Source organism: Sardina pilchardus, chromosome 4, assembly GCF_963854185.1.
Source record: "Sardina pilchardus chromosome 4, fSarPil1.1, whole genome shotgun sequence".
NCBI lineage: Eukaryota > Metazoa > Chordata > Actinopteri > Clupeiformes > Clupeidae > Sardina > Sardina pilchardus.
The window spans coordinates 4735443-4762714 of NC_084997.1; the positions used below are offsets into that span (position 1 = coordinate 4735443).

Consider the following 27272-nt stretch of genomic DNA (forward strand, 5'->3'; position numbering starts at 1 on the left):
AAGATATACAACAGCTGACCACAGGGCAGTGACTCACAGGACATTTCCCAGACACATACAGTATGAGTGGATTTGTGTTATCAGAGTTAAATGAGATCATGTCATCTGACATCAAGCCCCTGACCTCACTGAAGTGACACTCTGGCATTTCTACTGCTCCATTCCTGTCACGGTGCCCCTCAAATATCAACAGTACAGGAGGACCTCCTTATCTCAGGGTGGTCACGTGTGTGTGTGCGTGTGTGTGTGTGTGGTGGGGTTGGAGGGATGCTCTGATGTCCCTTTCGTCTCTCATTTCCCTGGGCCATGCTGCCCTGTCTCCTCTGATCCGTCCAAACCTCTGGTTAGCCACCGCAGTGAAGCCCACGGCCCGCCCGGCTCCTTTCATTAGGGCCCACAGATGCTGTGTGTTTTGACAATGCCCATCCCTCTCCTACGGCTCCCCTCTTTTAATGTGTCATGTATATAAATGGGCCGGCGTAGATTAAAGACACTCAGTGAGTGTGTGTGTGTGTGTGTGTGTTTGTGTGTGTGATGTTATATCTGTATTTCATGTTAAACACTTCAATATGGCGGAGCGAGCGTCCAAAGAAGTGGAGGACAGACTCGCCCAAAGACAGAGAGCTTTCGCAGCGCGGACCTGATGTGTTTCAGAGAGCCGCTTCACTAATTCAAGAGAGGCTGGAAAAATCACTTCCAGAAATGCTAAACTTGTCAAGTCGAAGCTTGAAAAGGCATGCAGGCTAGCCCTTTTTGCTCACACAAGAGATGTCCTTTAGAGAGGCTCCAGAAACCTCAGGAGTAGAAAAAGCACTCCAGTCAACAGCCAAATGACAGACTGTGCCCAGGACTGACCAGGGAAACTACAGCAAAACAATGCTTTTAAAGACAACAAAGAGGCCACCATGTAATTACAACACTCCAGCCGTTGCTGATATAAGTGGACAGAGAGCTTTTGTGAACTATACCAAAAAAATATATTCTGTGATCTTTTTTGTGCAAAAGTAGCCATCTGCCAAATTCAAACCATTGAAACTCTTCTCACCTCATCTCTTTCAAACAACTTCTGAAAATGGAATCTCTGTTTGTGATGTTATGATCCAGAGCCCAAAATTGAGAAATAATGTACAGTTAGCCCGCTCAAACATCCTATTAACAGACTATAAATGGACGTAAACACTGCTGAGGCAGCACCAGTGCTGCGATCATGTCTTGCTATGAGCTGAGAGCCCGCGCCATTAAATAATGTGAGTTTAGCTCTAAAAATGAAGACATACAGTCAAAACAGATGCCTAGAGACACACTCAGTGAAGAAGCCATAAAGTATATGGTGGCTGTAAATCTGGAGTGAGATCATCAAGATGGCCTCGTATGAGACGGTGGTATTAAAACCCATCACACAAGGAGCCCTCTCCCCAGTTCAGCGCTACTTCCTCTGTCCAACATAAACTAGCGTGTTCTCCCCAAACCCCCCGCCTGCCTTCCTGTGCTCCCGGCGTGTCGCGCTGCGCCCCGCCACAAGGCACCCAGCACACGCTCGCCTCCACAGCCCACAATTACGACCCCCCAAACGCCTGCCAATAGAGGAGGTGGAGGAGGAGGAGGAGGGGGGGGGGGGGCTGGAGGGGAGGGAGGGGGGTTCAGGGGTGGGGGTGGGGGCTTTCTGCTGTTTCATGATCAAAACCAGCTGGAGGCCCCGCTTACGAGCAGGCCCAACAAATTAACCATCAGAGGGAGAGAACAGTGAACACAGAGAAGGCGGCGGTGGGGGAGGTGGGGGGTGGTGGTAGGGGTGCAGCGGGGGGGGGGGGGGGTGGAGATCTGAGAACACGAAAGAAACCCAAAGTTCCACAACGAGCCGAAAGAGACGGAATAAGAGGCAAGAGCACAGAGGAAAAGGTAAAGAAAGAAAAGAAAAATAAACGCTGGCCAATCGGGGGCGATCGGGTCCGTTTCGGACGACCCCGCGGGAGCCTACCTTGAACAGGTACCCTGTGCTCCACCTCCAGGCTGTCCGGATGGAGGAGAGACGCCTCCGTATGGAGCCGCTGGGACTCAAGGCTCGGAACGAGCGCTTTCTCTCCCGCTCCATGTCCCCTATAGCCGAGCTCTCCCTCGCTTTCCCAGGGCAGAAAAAGGGCTCTATTTTGGGCTTGAGCCGCTTACAGGATGCCACATGCCTGGCGTCGATCTACACTGGACTCCACTTCTTTTTCTTCTACTCTCTCTCGCTCCCTTGTTTTTCTCCCTCCCTTTCTCTCTCTCTTTTTCTCTCTCTCACCCGACCTCCCTCCTTCCTAACCTCTCTCCTCCCTCCCTCCCTCCCTCCCTCCCCTCCTCCCTCCCTGTGCCGTACGTCTGACTCTCTCCCTGGGTGTATTACTCACTCTCTCCCTCTCTCTCTCTCTCTCTGTCTCTTGTTGTCTTTTCCCCTCTTTCTTGCTGTCTTCCCCTCTCCACCCAAACTTCTCTCAACTTCCTCCCTCCTTCCCTCACCCTCCCTCCTCTCTCTCTCTCTCTCTCTCTCTCTCTCTCTCTCCCTCCTTTCCCCATCCTGGCATCCACATTTGTTTGGATCTGTTCTCCCCACTGCCCCGTGGTGCCTCACGGGGGTCAAACACTGCTCAGCTGACTGCGGCGCTGGGGATGGAATCATCCATCTGGCACATTAACCCCTCTCCTGACTGGAAAGCTCTTGATCATCTCCACCAGCAATCTCATTTAGGGCATATTGGGCATTGGGATTAAGCCCTGGACTTTAGCTCAATCCCCCAATAAGGTCCATATGACATTGTGTTTCATGTGTGGGGCCCATGTGAGGTGGAGGTGCCCTGGAGGTTAGAGGAGCTTTGAGGAGCCTGTGAGGGAGATAGTGTCTGGGCAGCTGTAGGAGGAGACCTTGGGGAGGACTTCTGATGAAGCTTTCACAGAGTGACAAGCACCTCAACACAGATTGCTACACATTTAGCATATCTGAAGTGGGCTCCATTCTGTACACTCTTTCGACAGTTTGTAAAAAAGAAAGAACTACATGTTCTGAAGATACAGGCAATGAAATGTGAACCTCAGGAGCTTGAAGCAAAACTCTGTTAAAAATATCATGTTTGGAAATGGACCACATTTGGTGAAGCAGAGACAAAGAGGGGAGAGGGGAGAAAACAAAGTGGGCATTGCACTTAAGGTCACAGGATAAAGCGATCTGAGGTTTGCTATCATGAATCGAGCACGTCAGTAGAACCACAATGTAATGCCCATGAAAATGCCACAGGCAAACACTGTCCTGTGATGCTTCAGCTGCTGCCCTTGCCCTCCTCATTATTGGATACAGGGCACACACTGGGGCTAAACATGAGGCTGTGTGTCATAACACACACACACACACACACACACACACACACACACACACATACTCTCTCTCTCTCTCTCTCTCTCACACACACACACACACACACACACAAAATGAGAGACACATACTCTTTCTCTTTCTCTTTCTCTCTCTCTCTCTCTCCTTATTCTCTCTGTCTGGTTCAGATACATGAATCATGCCAACAATAACGCATGATGATGAATGATAAGCTCAAGATATTGCTATTTTGAGCAGCAACAGTCTCAGATTGTTTTGGCTTGAAAATATAAGAATACAAGTAGGTCTGGAGTAATCAGTCTGCAATAATTCAATCAGCGCAACCACAGCTTAGACCACTGGCATTCCGTGTTTAATGTTGCTTGGTTAAATCCCACTGATCTCATCCAGTTCCCGCGTCAGATCTCACTCACACAACCATGGAGCCCATTTAAAGGGGAAGATTAGAGGTCAAGGCATAAGTCATTTTGCTTTGTTTCACTCAGGAGACCTTCTAGCACTGGTATCACGCTGCGTCTCGGAGTCACACACATACACACACACTTATACACGCACACACACACACACACACACACACTTATACACATATGCGCATACACACACAGAACACTATATTTTTTCCTCTTAAACATGGGCTGCATCTAAACTCTGGGCCATAACTCCTAGCTGCAATATGATACTTCCTTTCTCCAAACTAAATAAAAACCAGGCGAGGGCCGCTCATGACTCCTATGTGCGCTATGCAGGGGATGAGCGCTGCAGTCCCATTCTGAGCAGCAGGGAATCTCTCCTCTCCAGCGCCAACTCTGCACAACCTGACAGGCAAAATTTAATTTAAAGCGCTCTGCACACTTGTATATGTTACACGCAAACACAATGGAAAACAAACAAGGCAAGTGCACGCGCTAACTGCATCCATATGGATGGAGCAAGGACACAACCTTCCCTTTACATACTCTTGTGCAACCCTTGCACTAGCGGTGGGGCAGTAAAACTCAGCGATGATAAACTCCAGCATGCTCATGACCAAGACACACACACACACACACACACACACACACACACACACGCACACACACGCACACATGTGCACACACACACACACACACACACACACACACAATGGCTCACTAAGCCTTCCCCCCACACTGTCCCCCTGGGCCCTCTGAAAGTGATGCAAACTCATATGGAATCCTGCATAACAGTGTCTGCCGTTTCCTTGGATCAACGCAAAAGTCGACTGTTACTCATACACAGCTGCGGTCGGGCAGGGGTGCTTGTGTTTCGCCCGGGCAGCAGAACGGGGGAGGAGGAGAGGGCTGCAGTAGGGGCAGGGGGTTACGGCGGTTGTGGGCATGGGGGCAAAGCCTGAGACATGTCATGATGTTTGTTCTGGGGGTCCACTCCACTGACGCGTAATTATATGATTGTTTCAGCAGGGTGCCCAGTCGTGGCTAACATCCCCTACCCTTCTTCTCCCCCCCCCCCCCCCCCCCCCACAGGATTAGGATCAGGTGTCATGTGCCCTGCTGGAGTGGGAGGGCACTGCCAGTGGGCCCTCATGCTCATAATGGGCCTTTTCTGCTGGAGCTGTTGCTTGTGCACAGAGGCAGCTACAGTATATCAGCTCTATCCTCCTGGCTCAGAGGAGGGGGAAGAGAGAGAGTAGCAGCTCACCGTAGTCTCTACATGCTTCAGGGGGATGTCGTTGCTGGGAGCCTGTGGAGAGAGAAAAGATGAGATGAGACAAATATGGCCAGGTGAGAGCAAACGTGAGGGAGACATGGACAGGGACAGAGAGAGGGAGAACAAATCTTTGTGCTTTATGACACTCAACAGATCAACACAGTTCATTGTAATGAAGAATAAATGGATGTTTTTTTCTGCTGGACCCTCACACCTTTACAAATATACACAGCCAAATACAATGTTCATAATCCCATATATTTCCAAATCTGCCTCCAGCTTTTTTTTCTCTTCCCTTTTCAAGTATGATCACAGGAAATGTGCTCCAGCGTGATCAGAACTGTGCCAGCTTTGTGACTTTCTTGCCGGAAAAGTGGGGCATAATGAGATTAGGGAGGATTGGAGAAGTTGGCATCGGTATAAAAAAAAGTAGCGCAGCGTCAGCGCCGATGTTTGCAACACCGACCCACTCCACGTGCACTTCCACATGAGCGGCGCAGTGACGTGACGAGGCGCGGCGCGGAGAGGCGAGGGCTTGTAAATATAGCCCGGGGCAGCTAGTGTGGTCATTACAGCCTGCTGAGGAGCAGAGCACGTCTGGGATGGGCTGCATGCGTAGGAGCATCAGTAAACAGCCTGGGCAAATATTTACAAAAGGGAGTCTCATCTCCTACATTAGGTAAAGAGTTGGGGAACGAGGGAGAGAGGAAGAGAGAAAGGGAGAGAAAGGGAGAGAGAGAGAGAGAGAGTCCACCCTTCTTCCCCAACAGCACCATATACAGTCATGGCGCTCCAAACACGCAGTGCTCCATCAGAGGAGAGGAGAGCGCCGAGAGAGAAAAAAGTTATTTATTTATGAGAAGTCAGACCTCCAGGAATCCATGATGTCATGAGCCATTGTGGGCCTGGCTAGCCTCAGAGTGTTTGTAATAAAGGGAGATAGGGTGTCAAGATGAGCAGAGAGAGAGAGAACATTGCCCCGGGAGGGGGGAGACAAGGCAGGGAAGATTGCCACGACGGATAGGTCCTGGTCCTGGACCTCAACATCCATTTTGTTTTCTCGCCATCTTTTTTGTGACGCACGCTGTCTAAAGTGCCCACCAGGTAACTATGGAAGAGGGAGGGGTGGATGCGATGGCTAAAGTGCCCACCAGGTAACTATGGAGGAGGGAGGGTGGATGTGATGGCTAACGGGCTAATAAGCCACTCAACCCCAAAACCCCGACATGGCCAGGGCATGATATAAATGACAGCGCTAACTCAAACTCAGGCAATTTTGCAGCTATTTTCATGCAACAGTATATTGCCGCTTTGGGGTCTGAGTGGTCAGTGATGTCATGTGAATTGTAGAATATCGCTAACCCATAATGGCTCCTATAAGTACTTCCTTTGAGAAAAAAACAGAGCGCTACAGATATTCGGAGATTTTTACCAAGCATTTGGGGAGAAGAAAAACTGCCAAGAATATTGCAATATAAATGTTCTCGGTGTGTGCATGTCTGTGTGTGCCTGTGTATGTGTGTGTCAAAGCATATTAAAGCGGGAAGGAAATTATAGCCTAGCCATGGAGCATTTAGCAGCTCCCCCTGAATCTGGCCTCCCGACCACTAACCAGGGGCTCATCCGCTCCACAGCCACTCGGAGGGAGCCAGGGCTTGGCACGGCCTTCTCCCCGCTCCCCCCTCACCAGGCAGACAGGGGGTGGACTGACCACGGAGCACCTCACCCTGTCCAGCCAGCAACAACAACAGCAGCAGCGGCCGCCCTCCAACCCAGTTTAGGCTCCTGGGAGACGACTGCGTGACCCTGGAAGGGGCTGGTGCTACTTGATTTAGATGGTGGGAGCAGAAGGAGTAGCGCGAGTTTGAGCAACAGTCACACGGCCACAGCTCAGTCTCGGCTGCGGACTCGGTCATAAGGCAATAAAGCATGGATGGCTGCCATGTCTGAGGGCTAGGACTCACTCCATGGAATGTCGCCGAAGAGAACACAAATCCTGCTATCCCGACTGCACTCTAAACCAACATGTGCGAATCTATACTGTTGATAAGCCTGAATTTCATGGATATTTTCTTCTCCAAACAACACGTTGTGCAGCGCTCCCCGTCGGCTGAGAGCCGTGTGTGAGTGCGGTGTGGAGCTTGAGGCTTGGCTGGTGCAGGGTGTGAGGTCATTCCAGGCTGGAGGATTGTACTTGTGGGAGGCCTTCACCCCCCCTGCCCCCACCCCCACCCCCACCCCCACCTCCTCTCCTCCCAGTATGAGTACCCAGGCTGGGTATGCAGTCCCACTCACCCCACACCTTACAAAAACCTCCTTTCTCTTCTTCCCTCGCATGTCTCCCACGTTCTATCGTTTCTTCTCTCCTTCTCTGCCTTGCTCTATCTTCAGGACCTCATGATGGATTAATGATAGTATCGCTCTGTACTTTAATGATAGTATTCACCCTTTCCTTTCAGAAATGTCTTTTCTTTTGGTTGCACTTGAGAACGATCAGGACCAAAGCTCCTATGGTGGTTTCTCTGAAGTGGGAGGTCTGTATTCCTGTCGAGCAGCAGGGCATATCATGCTGTCACTCAGCCTGCTGTTTATGGCAGTGTTTTTGCTTGCGGCTGCCATCTGTTGTGTTGTGCTGCCGAGCCCCCGTCCACCTCCACATCTGTACAGCCAGCGAAAGCCGGGGCTGCGGGATCAGCGGAGGAAAGTCGGCAAAGCACTTATATCCTGTTTGGAGTGAGAGAAAAGGACCGAGAAGACAAAATGGCCGACAGATAGGGGACTGAGGCATGTGAAGCCGGGGTGCCTGTGTGCATTCCCATGAGCCTGGCCCGTGTTACACACACAGAGAGAGAGAGAGTGCTACTGTAAAAGCCGCCGCCTCACTACACACTACTCATCACGTGAGCTTAGAGTGGCGGCCGCTGCGCTGATACACACACGGCCCTGGCCAAATTACTAGCCCCACTCAGGACAAAACGCCCGGCACAGAAGGTACGCAGGGAGTTTCCTGGTGAGAGGACCCAAATAGAGCTCAAAGAGCCTCCTTCAAAATGACAAGGAGCTAAAAATAAGACGCAGCAGTGCTTATTTCAAAGCCATGGGAGAGAGTGTGTGTATGTGTGTGTGTGTGTGTGTGTGTGTGTGTGTGTGTGTGTTAGTGTGTGTTTTTTTTCTTTTCCCTGCCTCCTAACTCCGACCACTCAGTGAGCTCAGAGCCTGGAGAGAAAAATCCATACGTCTAAGACAAACTGTCCTGTAGTGTGTGTGTGAGTGTGGAGAAGAGAGAGAGAATGAGTGAGTTTTTGAGAGGGAGAGAGCCTGTGGGCCTGGGAGTATAAGAGGGATTTGTCCTGCAGCTCTTTTATGGGGCGGTAGGGCCGTGTGATTGGTGGCTGGTGTGCCGCTCATCAGGACGGGCTGTAGTGTGGTGTCACCGCACCCTGAGCAGTCTTGTACCAGCGCTGGAGCTGGACACAGGGGGCACTCCGCCAGCTCGGCCTGTAGGAGTGGAGGCCCAGCGGAGCCCAGGCCAGGGTGTGTGCCGGCCGCTAGGCACCCCAACTCCTCCTTCTCCTCCTTCTCCTCCTCCTTCTCCTCCTCCTCCTCCTCCTCCTGCCCTCTTACCAGGGCATCAAGCCGCTCCTTATAGAGCCCCAAAATATACAGCTATTGTTTGCCTGGATCAGTCTCTGTGTTTCGAAACAGGACACGGCTTGCCATTTTGTCAATTCTGTAGCGGAGTAACGCAATATTATGGTCGTGTAGGGATTAGGGAGTTTTGTTGCTTTGGGCTGCTGACATTGAGAAACATGGCTGTTTATAGTTTCTGTTGATTTTACATTTCACTAAAAGGAGAGCATGAATGGAAACAGGGAAGGTTTAGAGACGATCATATTACTGCCTGGGTATTCACTACAAATGTGGATGATTTTGAAAATATGAGAAAGGTTAAGTGCCTGCGTTTAAATGAGCCATATCTCCATTCTCTGTGGATTTAGTAGAGAATGAAACAGGTTTTAAGGGCTTTCACGTGCACCGCCCTGAGCTATAGATTTATGTCTCAATGAAAATTCCACAAACCACATGGCTGAGTAGGCCATTCTAATAGCAACGCATGTGTTTCTCGGCTCCATGTATGGAAAATGACATGGAGAATGAGCTGTTTCATTCCCATATCCAGGTGAAATGCCCAGTAATTTGAAGATAAAGAGGGTTTAAACTGTACTGTGACAGAACACAGCACTCAAGTCACTGGAAGGTTTTTTTTTTTTCTGAACCATCAGAAGCAGATATACTCAGTGAGTACGTTACTGCCTCCTACTGGCCAACAGGTGGTACAGTTTGTTCTTTTCACACACGCAGAATCCTTTTTCCTCCAAACAAGCATATCGGTTGATCATCCCCTCCACAAAGACATGGGACAGCACCTGTGTTTGCCTAATGCTTATGGTTTATCGTATCTTTAATGAGATAAATGCGTGTGGGGCTCCGGGAGACAGTAGGTTCACAAAGTTCTTTGGCAGCCAAGCGCAGAGTTTCCAGTTCGCGCCTAAAAAGGGCATGCTATTTCCCTCATCTCCCACGCCACCTCATTCCCGTTTACTGGCTGATTTAAAGGTGTTTGGTTAATGTCCAGGCGAGGCTGCAATCAGAACTTTCAATAAATAAAAATCCTGTTAAATTCCTGAGAGTGTTGATGACTGGAGGGAGGCTATCTGGCGGAATCATCACAGGATGTAGGAGATGTGTCTCACATGGATGACACACACACACATACACATACACACCCACATTTTCAGATTCAAAGAACACACACACACACACACACACACAACCACAAATGGACACACACACACACACACACACACACACAACCACAAAGAGACACACACACACACACACACACACACACACACACACACAACTACAAATGAATACACACACACACACACAAACACAAACACACAGAAACAGCTGCTTGGCTTTTGCACTTTACAGGCCGGCTGCAGTCTCGCCTGTAAAACGCAACGGGGGCCAAAAAATGTAAACAGCAGAGGAGCTCGGACTATGGGTGGCACTTGCTGTTTAGATTTCGCTAATGGAAGCTCGGCACTTTGGGTCCCGCGAGGTTTCAGCGGAAAGAATTCCGGAGCTGGTATTTTAGCGGAGGAATGGCTGCTGCTGTGAGAACACGGACAAGGCCACGTCCCAGGGCGACCTCTGACCCCCCGCCTGATTCTCACCACAGACCCTGATGGCCACCCCCAGCTGACCCCTCCGAAAGGGCTTTTCCGCTCTGTGTGTGTGTTACGTAAGAAGGCTGCTCTGCGATGTGAGAGTGGCTCTCTGGGGACCTCTAGACCTCCATCTAAACAAACCAATGGCCCTGCCAGGGAAACAGCCACACTGGCATGCTCGCTGTCACTCGGCTGGAATGGGCTTCTTCCGCTCTCTCTCTCTCTTTTGCTCTCTCTTTCCATCTCTATCTCACCCCCACACACACACACTCGTCTGTCACACACACACACACACACACACACACACACTCTCTCTCTCTCTCTCTCTCTTATGGTCTATTGTGGCTTATATCACTCCAACAGTGATTCAGCATGAACAACAACAGCTGATGATCGTGTTGCTGTCCAGCAGAGGAGACATGCATACACACACACACACACACACACAAATGCACGTAGTTGAGCCAGATCACTTCAGCAGATCTCTAGGCACAGGCACAGTGACCAGTGTGTGCGGATGCTAGCCGGGCTGCAGCAGCGTGTGTGCCAGCGCCGCTGGGCTTTGGCTGCCGTCTCTCTGGGCATTTAGTGGGGGGCTCATGCCAGGCCGCTGGCACATTTATAAGGGGTGCAGGTCTATTACCCTGATTACTGCGGCTAACAGAGCAGCGGGCCTCCTCCGCTGGCATGGTCAGCCGGGCCGAAACGAGAGGCTTACTCACGTGGACAATCATGCCTCGCAGATAAAAATCGCGTATCGTTATTGAAGAGTTGGCCGGCGCTCATACGCAGAACGTAACGAGAGTAAATCAGCGAAGCATGTGAGGCTGTAAACATTCCTCCCCTTAATTGGCACGATCTTGCCCATCTCTCTGCCCCCGCAGTTAAAAGTCATTAGAGAGCAACGCACTGGCGCCCCTCGCCGCGCCGCCCGCTTTTTGTACGCGCCGTGACGTAAGCGCCTGGCGCAGTGACCGAGCCCAAGGGCTCTTAAAACCACAGGTAAGGGCAGGTGTCGCTGAGAACTGTCAGCGGGAGAAGGGAGGCTACGAGGGGGAGTCAGGTAAGGGGAGAGAGAGGGAGACGGATAGGGGAGAGAGAGAGAGGGAGAGAGAGAGAGAGAGAGGGAGAGGGAGAGGGAAGGGGAGAGAAAGAGACAGAGAGAGGGAGAGAGAGAGAGGGAGAGAGGGAGAGGGAAGGGGAGAGAGAGGGAGAGGGAGAGGGAGAGAGAGAGATGCAAATTCCTGCTCTGTGTTTTTGTCTGACGTCTTCGCGCCTGCTTCCCGTTTGCCAGGCCCTCCAAACGGCGCTGGCAGATAGGGAGTGAGGGCATGAGGGCATGTCTGAGGAATGCGTCCTGTCTGCCTGTTGCTGCACGAGTGCACCTCACACGTCCGGGCCCATGGACGCGCCACACGCTCGCACGCAGCCTCTGTGCGCCAGACAACAGCATGCCCTCACCATGCCGCTCAAGCACCTCTCCCGGTGCCCACCTGATAACTCAAATGCCACGGCTCAGGCTCAGGCTAGACCTGCTCTATCTCAGCCTGGTCTCCAGCCGCCATCACACTCATTTAGGAACTCAGTGATGACGGCCCATTTGACTCCTTCACAACTTCAAGGTTACCTGACGTGCAGGCAGCGTGAAGTCTTTAAGGGAGCTCAAATACCAGGCATGCTGTTCCCTTTTTGAATTTGCGTTTTTAGTTGATGCAATTTATGGCTGGCAGTCCACCTCGCTCTGTACCTGATCTGTTACGAACAGTAAATCACAGCACACACGCTCGCCTCTCCGAACACAGGAATTTACCAAACATGGTGCTGAGAGCAGAGGAGAGAGGAGTGCGCTCATAGCCAAAGGAAAGTTCTTCTTCTCCGTAACCCTGATCTTCCTTAACCCACTCGCACATTGGCTCCTCGTCTCATATAAACAGTTTACCTATAAGCCAAGCCCTGCAGATCCGCTCATGCGCCATGTTCTCAACATCCCTGTGTGTAAAGTGAGGAAGGAACTGTGAAAGTGAGCCTAATGGAGAGGCCTCAACAGCAGAGGAGAGAGAGAGAGAGAGAGAGATAGAGAGAGAGAGAGAGAGAGAGAGACAGGGGAAAGTTTGGAGTGTTCAGGATGAGGGAACAAGTCAATGAAGCGCGTGTGGAGGGAGTGAGCAGAGTAGTTAAGACAAGGACCCTGGAGGAGGCGGGGGGGATTACGCAGAAGGTGCTGAAACCGCAGCACAAAAAAATACTTATGGCACGAGCGTGCCAAATGCTCACTTTACATCTCAGCCTTTTTTGGGCCAGGTGTCATTGATATTGTTGCCAGCAGTCAGCTTTTATGTACATTGAAACCATCGCATTAATTTAAGTCAGCTCTTTTAAGTGCTCTTACATAAGCCAGGAAGTGAGCTCACTGTCAAGGCTGGATTTCCCCTCTAAAGTGAGCTGAAGGGGAGCTGAATGGGGCTTGATATTGTTTGCAACTTGCACACAAGCCATAAACACAGGCACCATTAGGCCCCTGCAGGTGCCTCCGCTACAGAAGTTTGCCCTCTCTGACAGCTGGCCTGAGTTTCCTACTGTACCATAGATACGGCCATCGCCTGCTCTCAGTCACCCTGTTTGTTCTCACAGCTCACTGGGGTCGCCTGCATTAGGCATCCGGCACTGCACAACTCCTTTTTAATGCGTTTGTTTTAAAACTCGTGACATCTTACATCCTGAAAAAATGAGGGGTTTTAATCTCCTGTTGTTATGATTTATGGTGTCTCTGTGGCTTATCGTATCTACTGCTCGTCCGTGTTTAAGTGGCCAGTGCAGATGATTAGGGTGCGATTTCGACAGCCTGAGGAGGGTAGCATCTCCTGGCTCATCCCAGTGACTGGGAGCCAACCTGACAGCTACACTCCCTTCTCTCAGTATGAGATTACACTCAGCGTGTGGAAACTGCGGCATGCACGTTATCTTCACTAAAACAAAAACAGAGCGAGAGAGGAGGAATTAAGCACAGAAACTAATGTGCGTCCTTGATTCCGAAGGGCAAACTTTCTGTATGCGAGGGCTCAACTCAGGAGAGTGAGGTCCAAATTTAGGCATTGATTTTTTTTTGCAGGTAATGGTCTCAAAAACTCTCTTTGTCTTCCTGTGGTTAAAAATAAACTTGGGCACTGGACAAGCTGAAGGAGGGAAAGTGCTGGAGACACAAAGTACATCTTTGGTTTAGACCAAATAAGGAGAGTGAGGCCGAGCACAACTTTCTTTTTTAAACTTCCACGTACTGGCTCATGAGAACTTGCTGAAAGCATGTCTTGAATGTTAGCTGCTCTTGTTTACAGAGCAATTTACATTGTAGTATAATCCAGTCTGTTTATGTTGCCAAAAAAGAATCAAGCTTGCATATTTATTACATTTGGCTGAGAACCAGGGGAGAAATAAAACAAAACTGCAACAACAAAAAATCATAATTCTTACCAGTTCGTAGTTAGTAGCAGGAACACACGATGTAGAAACCTGCAATTAAAAAGAAAGACAAAACGTAAGACATAGCCTTGACCCTAAGATTCACAGCTGGTGAGGACAGTGGTTACAAATACTCCCCACTCGACTGCACAGAGCAAGGACACAGCTTGTCTTGCGATGACATGAAACAGGCAGATTGCTTTCGAAGCTCTGCGATTCTCATATGATCTATGCTAAAGGAAACCCAATTGTATTTGGCAGGACTTACAAAGACTTAACAAGATTTCAACAGGAAACAGTCACAACCTCTGGTGGCTAACTCACTGGAATGCCAAATGACACAATCATACGGGCAAACAAGTGGAAACAGGCAACGTCAACAACTACCTCCTCACAGATATTCATAAATGTCTAAAACAGCCTTTCCCCCGGTATGAAGAAGGTTGTGAAGTCAGTGATGTTTAAAGACCATTTGGCATCGGTTTACAGGAACCAATGGTTCTGCTGAGGTCTGCAATAATCGGATTAGAGCACTGACCGCTGCCATAACCAATCGCCGGCTTCCCAATGAACAAACGACGCCTGTAGTGAATAAACAGGATGGAGGATGATAATCAGCGACTCGGCCATAATTACAGCATCAAGACAAACAGCTCCCAGCAGATCTGAATACCTCGCTCACTGATCTTACTGCGCACGTCCAAACAGAACACAGCATATCCCCTCACAAACACATCCCTCATTCCTCACAAACAGCTTGTTTAGCCGGAGATATGTGTAAACTTTTGGGTTATCGGAAGTCTCTTTGGGTAAACAATTTAAGAGGAAGTATGGCTATTATCACTTCAGAATTCCAGCCAGTCTGTCAGGACACAATCATGTGAGAGTCATTTCTTGTGCTCCACAGCTGAGCAGGAGAGAAGAAGGAATGCTCGCGCAGGTGATGCGGGATTCTCCATGGTCTGTCTCAGATCAGCCCACGGTCGTAACTCTGGCAGTTTAATGCGGCCGTAAGCACTGTTTAAGGCTGCTCTGTTGACTTAGCCCGGCTCCCTTCTCCCCACTTTAATGCCGAAGGGTAAATTGGGTTTAGCGGTGCTGTTTGACCTCCACAGACCTCCAGCACATGCACAAGGCACAAGGCCTGCACTGTTCTGCTGCTCACAAACAAGGAGCCGGGGCTGCAGGAGCCACTTCCTCTAGACAGCATGTTGTGTTGCTCATTATGCACGCATGCTGATGGCCACTGGAGTTACACAAATATGATGTAAAACAAACAAACTCATCTAAAAACAACAATTCAAATTTAGACCGTTGAATATGTTGATTGGGAGCGTAAACAACCTCTATGGGCAGTCAACAGGATGTTTACAGGCAAGGAAAGGAAGCTCTGAACTCCTGTTGACCAGCTTTAACAGGCGGGGAAATCCAAGCAGAAGACGCATTTCAGTGTTTATTTGCAGAGACCTTTCAAGAACAAAAGCTACTGTAAGGGCTAGGCACGCTCATGAAGTCCCACATGAAAGAGCTGAAAACGTTCATCTTTACTGCATCCAAGTTCCCGTGGGCTTCTTTAAATATAGCTATGATATGAGAATGTAACTCTGCAGCGCCCCAGAGCTCTAGATGGCATTACCATACAGTATATCACTGCTCCAACACAGATAGTTCAGGGTGAGATAGCTATTTCCAGAAACGCAATCAACAAATGGCTATCAGCAATAAATGCTCCAGACCCGCACTTCACTTGGTCTCCACCCACCTCCCTCCCTCTTCCTCTCCGCTCTTTCACTTTCTTTCTTTCTTTCTTTCTTTCTTTCATTGCTCCCTCTCCTCCCTCTCATCCTCCCCTCATTCGCCCTCTTTTCATCACTCCTCAGGTGTTCCTGTCGGGCCGCTCCACCTCCTGTCTCTCAGCGCTCTCCCCTCAGCCCAACTCCCCCGGACACCTCCACCTCCACCTCCACCTCCACTCCCGCCGCCACCACCTCCACTCCTCCCCAGCCCTGAGCTGGGCCCCAGGAGGCCTCTGTGGCTCCTCCCTCCTGTCCCTCTCCTCCTCCTGGCGTCTCCTGCTGGGGCTCCTGCCGCGGGGGCCTGGCCTTTCTCAGCCCAGGATTCCATCACCTGGCCCCCGCTCGGCCCTCCAGCAGCCACCGATGACAGCTCCTCCACCTGCAATCAATAACCATTCCAGCACCTCGCTTTTTTCTGCACAAGACCTCCTCCTCCTCCGCTGCACGCACCCCTCCTCTCTGGCCCTGTAGGAATGTCCAGCACGGGGCTATCCTGGACAGTGTTCATACCGAGGTCGACATGAAGGGCATCAGGGATATAGCACTGGCATGGGCTGTTTGTCAGTTTAGGACCAGGGAGCTCCACACATATAAATAACACAAACTGCTCCATGGCCAATTGCAAGAGATGTTTTCACCGTAAACACTCTTAAACTAATTTCCATATCGATGAAAGTGTGGGTTTTAAGAGAGCGGTTTTGGTTAGAGGCAACAACATAACAGCGGAATGAAAAAGAGCCATTACCAGTAAACAAGACGAGCAAGCCAATGCATGAAAATGTAAGAAGTTCACAAATAATGGCCTGGTTTGTTTATGCACTCAGTGACCACAAAGTATAGTGGTCAACAGCTGAAGACAACACTGGACTAAAAACATGATGGACATTCTATTCATATGGGACGACATGGAGCTGAATGAATCCTACTGCTGCGGACAGTATGTAAGGATCAGCCCTCCTCCTCCTCTTGGGTTGCATCCATGAAAAAAGAGAAAGTGGAAACCAAAGAAAAGTCTGACCAGTGTGAGGCCATAAAATACCCAGACATGTGGGAGTCACACCCACAATCAAATATTTGACATTCTGCCCCGAGTTTAAAGTGGTCAGCTCTCTGGGTACCCCGGCACTTCCAGCCATGGCTCTCTCACGCTCTCACGCCCGCCACTTGTGCTCCCAGCTCGGCCTGGCCGCCGGTCAACTCCACCCTCCCCCCCCTCCCCTCAACCACAGGCCATGTTTATCTGGACAGCAAGGCAGGTGAACCCTGAAGACGGAGCGGCCGCAGGTCCGGCGGTGGCCGACCGCGCCGGAGAAGAACAACAGCCCCGACACCCATCCTGTGGTCAGCCGACGGGAAGCCAGTGGAGTGAGCGCACAGAGGGGCGAGGGCTGAGAGGAAACTCCCACACCCACACCCACACTCACACTCACACTCACACTCACACTCACACTCACACTCACACTCACACTCACACTCACACTCACACTCACACTCACACTCACACTCACACTCACGCCTGCTCTGCTGATAACACTCCTGGAGCAGCTAGAGCTGTTTGTGCTTTACAGCGCTCAGGCCCTTCAGCCGCTCCCTGATGCTTCTCCACTCTATACTGTACGTCTACCTCCAGGGACCAGCGTTGAATCCTTCATTCAGATGAACCAAACTGCACTTTACCTGCATCTCCTGGTTCTCTACTGATTTCCAACACAATTACAAATGGACCTCCATAGCTATATTTATGGTATATTATGTAGTAAACATTTAGAGACAGATACTAGAACATGATGATTATGTATCATGTAACTAGTGTCATTTGTAACTGGTCCGATAACATGAAAGACATTTGGAGTGAGGAGGTAGACCATACAGATGGCAATACTTTGACTAGCCCTCCACATGTACCCCTGAACACAGATGCATCTGCAGCAGGCTCTTCTCAGCAGTCTCCATGCCCACCCCCACCCCCACCCCACTCCTCTCTGAGAGCCATTTAGGGATTGCATGTATGCGTGGGCAACATGACTAATCAGATGTGTAGGATCAGGAGGGCTTTTCAGCAGAGGGGAAAAGAGAAGAAGAAAAAAAAACGACGGCCCAAATCCTTGGCTGGCATGAGGGGGTTACACAAAGCCTCTGTCAGTGTGCTCTTTGTGTGTGAGCGGAGGGGGGAGAGTGTGTGTTGATACTATCAGAGGGTACAAATGAGTGTAATATAATAAGAGGTAATTGTGTTTTTGCATTCCTTACATGCTTGTGTTAACAAAATTAAACTGAGATCCATTACATTCAGACAAGACTCCACATCTCACAGAGTTCCTGCTACTCCCTCTCTGTGTAGTTACTAGGAGGCACTTGCTTGTGCTTATGCCACGTATGACTGTGCTTGATTTATCATACTAATAATGACCACGTCATTAGAATATTGGTCAATACTGCGGGGAGGTCTGGAATGAACAAATATTGATTTTGCCTTGCAGGACCTATCAGTTGCCTCCGTGTGTTGTGAAGTTAGACCACTGGTCAGCCCTCCAAACGGGGCCCTTGCATAAACACTTGGCCACGGTGTGCTTTCATGTTTATCCAGCGCGGAGGAAAGACTCCATACGTCTGGCACGTCCAAGCAGAGCTCTGCACCGGCGCAAGATCCAGTAACCAATAACAGAGCGCTTACCCAAACACAGGTATTTGTGAGTGCCAGTCCGACAGCGTGCGTGGACTTATTGGGTATAAACAAAGGGAGAGTGCCGAGCGCAGAGCTGCCCGCATCCAGGTGCCCGTGCCTGCCCTCTGCCAGCGCGCACCGCTCGACTGACACTCCGGTATTCCTTTACGTTTTCTTCCCCCCCCCCCCCCCCCCCCGCCCACTCAGGTCCTCTCCCCCTCCCTCTCTCTCTCTCTCTCTCTCTCTCTCTCTCTCTCTCTCTCTCTCTCTCTCTCTCTCTCTCTCTCCCTCTCTTTCTCTCTCTCCCTCTCTCTCTCTCTCTCTCTCCCTCTCTATCTCCCTCTCTTTCTCTCTCTCGTTCTCTTGTGAAATGAATAACATCACTCACGCGCTGCCTTATTTAACTCCTCCACGCGGTGGAAATAAAGTGAAGAGGCTGTGGAGGTGGCGAATGTAAACAGCCGCGCCGCTGCCTCCATCCATCAGTGCACGTTGCATAATGGACGTTTAACATGAGCACATGGCTCAGGCTCAACGCGCTCTGACAAATTGTGCACGGCACTCTTTCTAATGTTAACATTGGCCATAACGCCGGAGAGGCCCACGTGAGAGATGACCCCTGCCAGGGCCCAGATAACCCAGCGCTGCTCGGACAAATGGGAACTCCCTCCAGTCGGAGGGCTGGGTGAAGGTGTGGGAACGTAAACATGGGAGGAGGGAGAGGCTGGCGTGCTGAAGATGGGGGAAGAGTAAAAAGGCTTGAAATATAGCAGGCCTCGAGGCTCTCTGTCGGCCCTGCCATGTTTATGCTCCTATGCTGACAGGATGTGAGCTCAGCTAGGCTGCACAGACACATTCCAAGCTGCACGCTGCATTCGGGGAAGCCTGAGACGGATGTGTGTTTGCTTTTTGTTCCACACATGCATTATGCTTCTGTACGGTGTTACTGTCGACAGGTTATATGGTTTCTCTGGAAATGTTTTCCACTGACAATATTTTTCACATTACGCTTGCCCCTTGCAAGAGGGTGAGAACAGGAGGATTGTAAAGCACCTTGAAAGAGAAGAAAAAAGGGGAAAAGAAGGTTAAAGTAGAGGCAGAAGACCCAAAGGCAAAGGTTAATCTCCAATCACGCGGAGGACTTAGGAGCAACCCGGGGGGAATTACGGAAACCCAATCCCATCTCAAACAGCATGACTGCACAAAGAGAAAGGATTGTGTCAAGACAACTGTTTTTGGAGACACTGTACGACACCAGATCAGATGACCCCAGCCATTTCAACCCCCCCCCCCCCCCCCCAAAAAAGGCCATTTTAGGAGACATTAGTGAGAGAAATCAGTGCTGGGCCGAGTCGCTCATATCTGGGGTTCTCGGAGCAGATCTGCTGGCCAGTCTAGGAACACTCTGTGCTGTCGGGGGACTGTGACAGGTTGAGGCAAGCCAGGCGTTTTCAGCCAGTTAAGGTGGCATTTAACACGTTAGTGGTTGGAAGAGTTATAGGCGCTGTGAAAAGCCCCTTTGCCCCAGGTGAAGAGGCACCACGCTCAGGGTCTACTTTGGGAGATAATATAGCGGTGAGCTACTGTCATGCACATGACTTATCTGTGGCGTCTGAAGGATGTGGGCTAGTTATGATGGATGGGCCCTCTCAAAATATTGCTACCCCTCATTTCGTCTCTTTCTGACACAAAAACATACACATAGACATGAACTCTCTCTCACTCACACACACACACACACACACACACACACACACACACACACACACAAACACACACACACACACACACACACACACAGCCTCCCACAAATGGGATACATCAACCACTTAGCGATATAAAAATGTGGTAGTTGGGTCTCAGAACCCTGTCATTTCTCATAGCAGCGATCACATTTGGTCTTATGGGGAATGATTCACCGCGAGGATATGCGCACAAGGGTGAAAACGCAAAGTTTACCCCGAGGCGAGGACGACGAAAGTCAACAGCCGTTTGGCCGCTAGGGCCCTTTTCACAGCTCGGGGTAGAAAAACAGCTCCCTCGCTTTAGTGCTGCTTGATGTTGTATATTACGGCGCGGTGGGGGCCCGGCGCTGGGCTTCCTGGCTTTCTTTCACTGCCCGGCCCATAAATCAAACGCAAAGGCAAACAAGAATACAACAGCTCTGCGCCGCGGCTGCTGAAACCAGCCTGCTTTCTCTAAACATTCCAGAGGGAGACTGGGGCCTGATAAGAACTCATGAGGGAAGGAGGGGGGAGCAATCTTCCCATGTATCGCCAGCCCTCCACCACCACCACCACTTCCACTCATACACACACACACACACGCACACACACACACACACACACACACACACCTCCCCACCCTTGCCTCTCCATTACTGGCGTGCGACCAGTGTTCCCAGAACAGCAAAAGAATATTTCACATAGTGTTCAGGAGCCTGGGGAGGGGCACGGGTTCGCACGTGCTCGCCGATGTGCTGATCCCAGGGCCCAGCTCCAGAGGTTGGATGGGGGGGGTGCTGGTCCACAGCCTCCGCGGCCCGCAAAGGAAGCCTGATCCAGGGAGGAGAAGCGGGGTGATCTGCGGGCATCAGGCCTCCGGCTCTCTGGCCGCAGTTGAAAGCACATGTGCGATGCATCAGTCCCGCAGCCCAAACACAGCTCCTCGGAGAGAGTGAGGGAGAGAGAGTGAGGGAGAGAGAGGGAGAGAGAGAGAGAGAGAGACGGAGCGAGAGAGAGCCCCTATAAGCCCACCAAATCTCCAGCAGTCAGCCCCTCACCTTCATATGGGCTGATTTATTGCAGACACCACTCAGGAGCTTAGGCCCTGTCTGGAGCGCCCTCCGCCCGCCATCGCGATGGCAACACACTCACCAGGGGAAAACAGTTACTGTACTCCAGCGCACTGCACACCAGAGACACACACACGCGCGTTTGAAAAAACCCAAGAGCCACAGGCTGATTTGACTTTCAAATGGCGAGGTTAGCCTGCCTCAGTGTGCACAAAGCCCCAGAGAGAGTGAGGCTGATGGGCTGTGACAGATTCTTCATTTTTTCGAGCCCCGATGCGGATCTGGCAGCGAGGACTCGGCGGCTCCTTCTCACCGGCCCGCTGCGTGTTTGTGCTGATGTGTTAACCACACAAGGTGTGTGTGTGTGTGTGTGTGTGTGTGTGTGTGTGTGTGTGTGTGTGTGTGTGTGTGTGAGTGTGAGAATGCAGTGTTTACTCCAGGTGTTCAGGTGCGATAACAAACACACAGAGGGTCAGGGGTGCGCTGGCAGGACTGTCAACACAACGCAGGACAAACAAGCACAAACAGGAAGCTTCTGCAGCGCTGTTGTTGACTAATCTAAAAGTGGCCTGAAAAACAAGACACTACTGGAGCGCGTACAAACACTCATTTTAGAGGCTAACTCAAGCAGACATGTTTGTGGTATTCCGTGTTAAGCGAACAAGGCACCAATCTGAGCTGTGCCCAGCTGGAACATGAGAAGGATTCCAGTCTGCCCCCTCTCCTCAGTAAGAAGATGGATGGCTCTCTACTATTGAATATTATGAAGTGCCCCCCCCCCCATCCCCACCGCTACAAAAAAAGATTGAGCAAAGCTCCATGAGTCTCCTCATGCACAAAACATGATGAGGCCTTCAAGTCACCGTAAATCCCTCCTTACAGTCCATTAGAGAGGGCCCCAGTCATGGCGAGAGCGAGGCATGCTGACCGTGCTCCAGTGTGGTGATGCAAAAGCGGCTAAAGATTCCTCTCCAGCCACACTGACCTCAGAGGGCCAGCGTGACATCATTCCCCATTGGTGGTGGGATGTGGCGAGAGACAGAGAACACACAGCTGATCAATTCTGACAAGACTGGCAGTCTCCTCGCCCGGTATTTCAGAGTAATTACTGGGGACAATGCTACTCATAGCCACAAATGTAACCGCCCACCCCCCCCACACACTCAAACACACATACAAACACACAAACACACACAAAAACACACATACATACAGAAAGCCCACGTCAAAGACCGTGGGGGAAGAGAATTAGCATAGGGGCCGAAAGAGCTGTTTTGTTTCCCCCTTGCTGTGTTTCCAACAGCAACCATTAGTCTATAAAACCCCCTTTCTGTGAGAGAAACCAGGCAGCTTGATTGCATGCAGCAATTTTGAAAATTTCCGCCATCATTAAAAGTCACAACCCAATGTTCCCCATTAAGGCGCATTATACATTCCACCATTGCTGCAGCCTGTAGCATTGGCACCGAGTGCCATTTTAATCCTGGCCTTGATAGGTCTCCAAATCAGAGAGCCTCTGGCTCCATGCATAACATGATCAGGGTTACAGGCAGTGGTCCATAGGTCAGGCTCCAGTTGAGAATTGCTGGGTGGGCTGTAGACTGATGCTTGACTTGAGAGGGGACCCACATAGCTGAGCCCACTCTGTGGTTACCCCCTATCTCTCCTCAGAAACCTTTACTGGGGAAATATGACGTATGACGTCAGTAATCGCAAGCACGGCTGCCAGGATCTCAATTTGGCCCATATTGAAAACTGCAGTAGTTGAAAATGCTTCAACCACAAACCATTCGGGTTATAAGTTAAGGAATTCGTTGGAATGCCCCGTTTTGTGTGTGAGTGTGTGTGTGTGCGTGCGTGTGTGTGTGTGTCTCTCTGTGTGTGTGTGTGTGTGTGTGTGTGTGTGTGTAGGTGGGTGTACAGTATGTGGGGATGGTATATACTGTACTGTATGCGTCTGCATCATCATGTTCTTGTGTCCTTGTACGCATTAGTGAGGACACACTTTTCTCTCCATAAACATTTCAGCTCACGTTCATAAACTTCACCAAGGTCAATGTGACCCTCCTGTAGGTGACTGAGGAGCCCTGCGGCCATATTCGCCCCAAATTAAACGCAGGATGTTTTCACTAATTCACCTCCAAATGGCTTCCTTTGGGGCTTTTAGCGGCTCCTGAGAGTGCCAGGCCTCTTTAAAGCAGTGCTCTGCCAAGATATCTGATCCCCCCCTTCACATCTGCATTACCTTCAGTCGCCCGCCTCTCCCCCTGAAACCCTATGCGTGGCGATAAACCAGCTAACTGTATAGCATTAACATTAAAGCAGCCCAGCTGAGCAGGCCGGCTGATACTCCGCAGCGATATTTTTTCGGCTGCCGTTTATCGGCCGCAGATGAAACGACTGTACGGAGGGTGCAATTATGCCAAGTCAGAGTGCGAAACAGAGCCTGCGGGACTCACATGTGTTAGCTTCCAAGGCCTGACGCTTCCAGTTTGGGGACAATTTCATGAGTAAACAGAGGAATGGAGTGGAATTCTTGATTTTATTGTTGTTGTTTTTAGCCACGGATGTGTTAGGCTGTGTGGCACCATTTCCTTCTGCCCAGGGCCCTCTGATCCACTGCAATAAAGTAGCGAAACCACCAACCATGCCCTCCCTCTCTCCCTCTCTCTCTCTCTCTCTCTCTCTCTCTCTCTCTCTCTCTCTCTCTCTCTCTCTCTCTCTCTCTCTCTCTCTCTCTCTCTCTCTCTCTCTCTCTCCCTTCACTCTCTCTCGTTCTTTCACCCTCTCTCTGTCTCTGGAATTGAAAGCCTCATTTGTATTCAGCTGGCTATTTTCAATTTATCTGGCCTCGTGTTTGCCATTTTCTGTTTTTCCTCTGCTGTTTCCACTTCCACCCAACACTTCATCAGTGACTGGTCTACTGTGTGCCATCCACCAAACAGCAGCAATAAACAACTGCCACAGACCATGCGTGTCTTGGAGCCGGCCGGCCGCTCGTTTGTCTGGAGCGACGAGGAGCTCTGGAGATGCAGCGGGCGCGGTGGGTGGGGGGATCTGGGGGGGGGGGGGGTGCATGGAGGAGTGGTGGAGGTGGGGGTGGAGGAGTTGGGGGGGCTCTTAAATCTCATAACCCTGAAGCCTGACAGTACTGAGGCCGCAGGCACATACGCAGGAATGTCCGTGGCACATGTTCCTGCCTCCGTCAGCACCCTGCATCCTCTGTTTTACGGGGAGCCTCCTGCCGGGGAGTGGGCTGCTGCTGGGGGGGACAGCGCCGCCGCTGCCCTCTCACCCCGGGGGGGTGGGGAGGAGCGCTAATTGGTCGTGACCTTGTCAAACGCTGCCACTGCAATAAGACGCATCCAGTTGCCCCACCGTTCCCTCTGCACTTCTCAGCTGTTATCTTATCAAAGTTTTGTCACCTGGCGCAAGCGCCCTTTTTTCCACTTCTGTGCTTCTTATCACGTGGGAATGCGGGCATCTTGAATCCATTTACACAAGCTAGCTTGGCAGCGGAGGGCTGCACTGTCTCATTTCAAGGTACACTCTATGAGGATAACGACGGCACGGCTTAGGTGATAAGACCCACCCTTGTGCATGCCATAAAGGTGTACCATCACCTTGTACAACATATAGTCCCATCAAAGTGAAACATTTGTGATGCTCTATTTAGGGTCGAAGAAAATAACTCACTGCCAAGAGCAGGCAGTGCTAAAAGCCAAACCAGAGCCGGGAAGAGGCCGAATAGAAGGAACAGCATCACTCATCTGATGAGCAGATCCTGAAAGCCTGTGATTCAGTTCTATTCTAGACTAAATCCCTGAGTCTTCATTTTTAAACAGCACCCTACTCAACTCGCACTCACACACTCACGCGGCAAACGACCTGAGACAGAACGTTTCAAATCATCAATGATTGATGCCTTGACCCATGCGCTGAGAACGCACGCAGAGACACTGCGGTGACTGCCGCAGCGCTCCGTCTGATCAGCAAGTGCATAAAGAGCAGGGCCTGCTCCTGGATGACCCGCGCCACGGCCAGGGATCCCATCGCACACGCCGCGCAGGACAGAGAGCCACAGAGGCCGAGTCTGAGGAGGAGGAGGAGGAGGTGGAGGAGGTGGAGGAGGAGGAGGAGGAGGAGGAGGAGGAGGAGGAGGAGGAGGAGGGGGAGGAGGAGGAGGAATATCGCGGCCCTGATGCAGATTTATTCATCTGGCAGCCCCGTGCAGCAGCGACGCCGAGCGCATGGGCCAGCCAGGAGGGGGAGAAATGATCCCGAACGTCCATGACGGGGGGAGAGCTTTAAACAGACATTCATCACGCCGAAATTCCACACTGTACAGTACAAAGCTTTGTGCTGCGGCGGATTCCTCTCTCCCACTCGTAGAGTGAAGGGGTTGGTGGATGGGTGGATGCGTGTGTGTGTGTGTGTGTGTGTGTGTGTGTGTGTGTGTGTGTGTATGTGTGTGAATGTGTGAGTATGTGTATGTGTGTGTGTGTGTGTGTGTGTGGGGGGGGGGGTTATGTGTGTGTGTGTGTGTGTGTGTGTGTGGAGGGGGGGTTGGAGCTGCATTTGTTGAGAGGCTCTAAAGCCCCTAAATCACAATTAGAGCCAGGAAACATAATAATGGAGGAGACAGCTGAGTTTCAGTCACCATTACACCATAGCTCCTCTACCATTCTCTTCACAAATCAAGCCACGAGAAGCAATCTAGCAGACTGCAGAGATCATGCAGAGGAATGGGGAGATTCATTAGTGCTGCTCTCTAACATGAACATGTGAGGCACGAGGACAGTCCAAGATGGTGTGCATACGAGCTGCGTTAAACAGCATGCCAACCCCCTGTGTGGTCTTCAGCTGCTCGCTGCCCACTCATGTCAACACCGGACCAAACGACCGCTCATCCACTGGGCACCAGAGGAGCACGAGAGCGCCACAGTGGGACTGAGCAGGACAGACAGCTGGTCATCTCCGGCATCTACAGTAACGTCCACACGAGCTGCCGAAGGGGCAGTGAGTCTGAGAGCGCGGCGTCCCTGTCTCCCCACGTAACTCACTCAGCGGCCGCTCTTAAACTGCACTCTCTCCCTCGGCCTCCGCGCTGCCGCCGCTTTTAGGGGCATTTTATGAGTGCCGAGGTGTCCATCACGCCGCGTCCGGAGATGACTCCAGTCCAGCAGCAGCGCAGCTCTGCCTGGACCCAGCTGGTGGAGAGCGCAAGCGCCCGTCCGCCCGCCTGCCCCACACCGCACCACATCGCAACGCACCGCACCGCGCTGAGCGGCTACCGCAGAAGAGATCGAGTGCTACGCTGGGTCACTGCCAATGGGATGCTCGCGGTTCCCATGCAAACAGCATCTTAGCGTCAGAGCGGAGACATACATATTGGTTTACGTTTCTCTTGGCCGTTCAAAGGCATTCTGAGGATGGTGAGGCAAGCGATGTGGAATTTTTTGGAGACTGATAATGGAGAAAAATAGCCGTCGCAAACATGAGTCGCTGTGAAATGAATGGAGTCTGGGGAGTTTAGAAGGGGAGAAAAGAGTGGGGGATGCACTGAGGGAGAGACAAAAATGTATGTAACAGAGTTTTCTCCCCCAGACTATCTGGGACTTTGATAAATGTTCAGCATTACTCTTTTTCCCCCTCAATTTCAGCCAAATTGGTCAAAATTAGATCTGCAAAAGTGCCAAAAACACAAATTGCTCTTGGTTTCCCACGGTTGAGATAAATCCACGCTCTGGTCAGACAATGTAGACACGGAGCGTCCAGAGTCTCGTGATGTCCAAACCAACGTGTCACAGAACTCGGGGTGTGTGCATTTTAACCGATAGCTCCATATCTAGATAAGCTTGTCCAGCCAGTCTGAAAATAGACTCCCCAAACAACTCCCCAATTACAGAGCTCTGGCACAAGTTGGAGAAGGCTGGAGAATCGTTAACAAATGACATAACAGTCCCGGAGATTTAACTGTTTACAAATGGCCTGTCGTATACACACCCATGTCACTCTCTAATGTGGCCATTAATCTCTACCTGTGACATCAAGTGATTTAATGGAGTCTATGAGTGACCTAATAGTGTGTTGACAGCAACGCCATAAACACAAGCAGCTGAAAAGCTCAGTCACTGACACCTGGGCTTTTTTATACTGCCCACTTCACCAGGCCTGACCCCTGGAATGCGGCATGAGTGATGGTTCCTCCAGCCACATGCAGACACTGGGTCTTTCTGGAGAGGTCCTAGACTGGGCTGGTGAGCCCTGGTGC

At 50.9% G+C, this 27272-nt stretch overlaps 1 protein-coding gene across 1 annotated transcript in view; it reads right to left on the reverse strand.

Annotated features, from left to right (window-relative positions):
- The window catches only part of tns1b (tensin 1b), a 129324-nt gene that overhangs the window by 55185 nt on the left and 46867 nt on the right, over positions 1 to 27272 (reverse strand). Inside the window, exons 4-5 of the mRNA XM_062533604.1 lie at positions 13756 to 13794; positions 5042 to 5083 (exon numbers count right to left, since the gene is read on the reverse strand). Of these exons, the coding sequence (XP_062389588.1) occupies positions 5042 to 5083; positions 13756 to 13794 (81 nt within the window). The remainder of the gene's footprint in view (positions 1 to 5041; positions 5084 to 13755; positions 13795 to 27272) is intronic.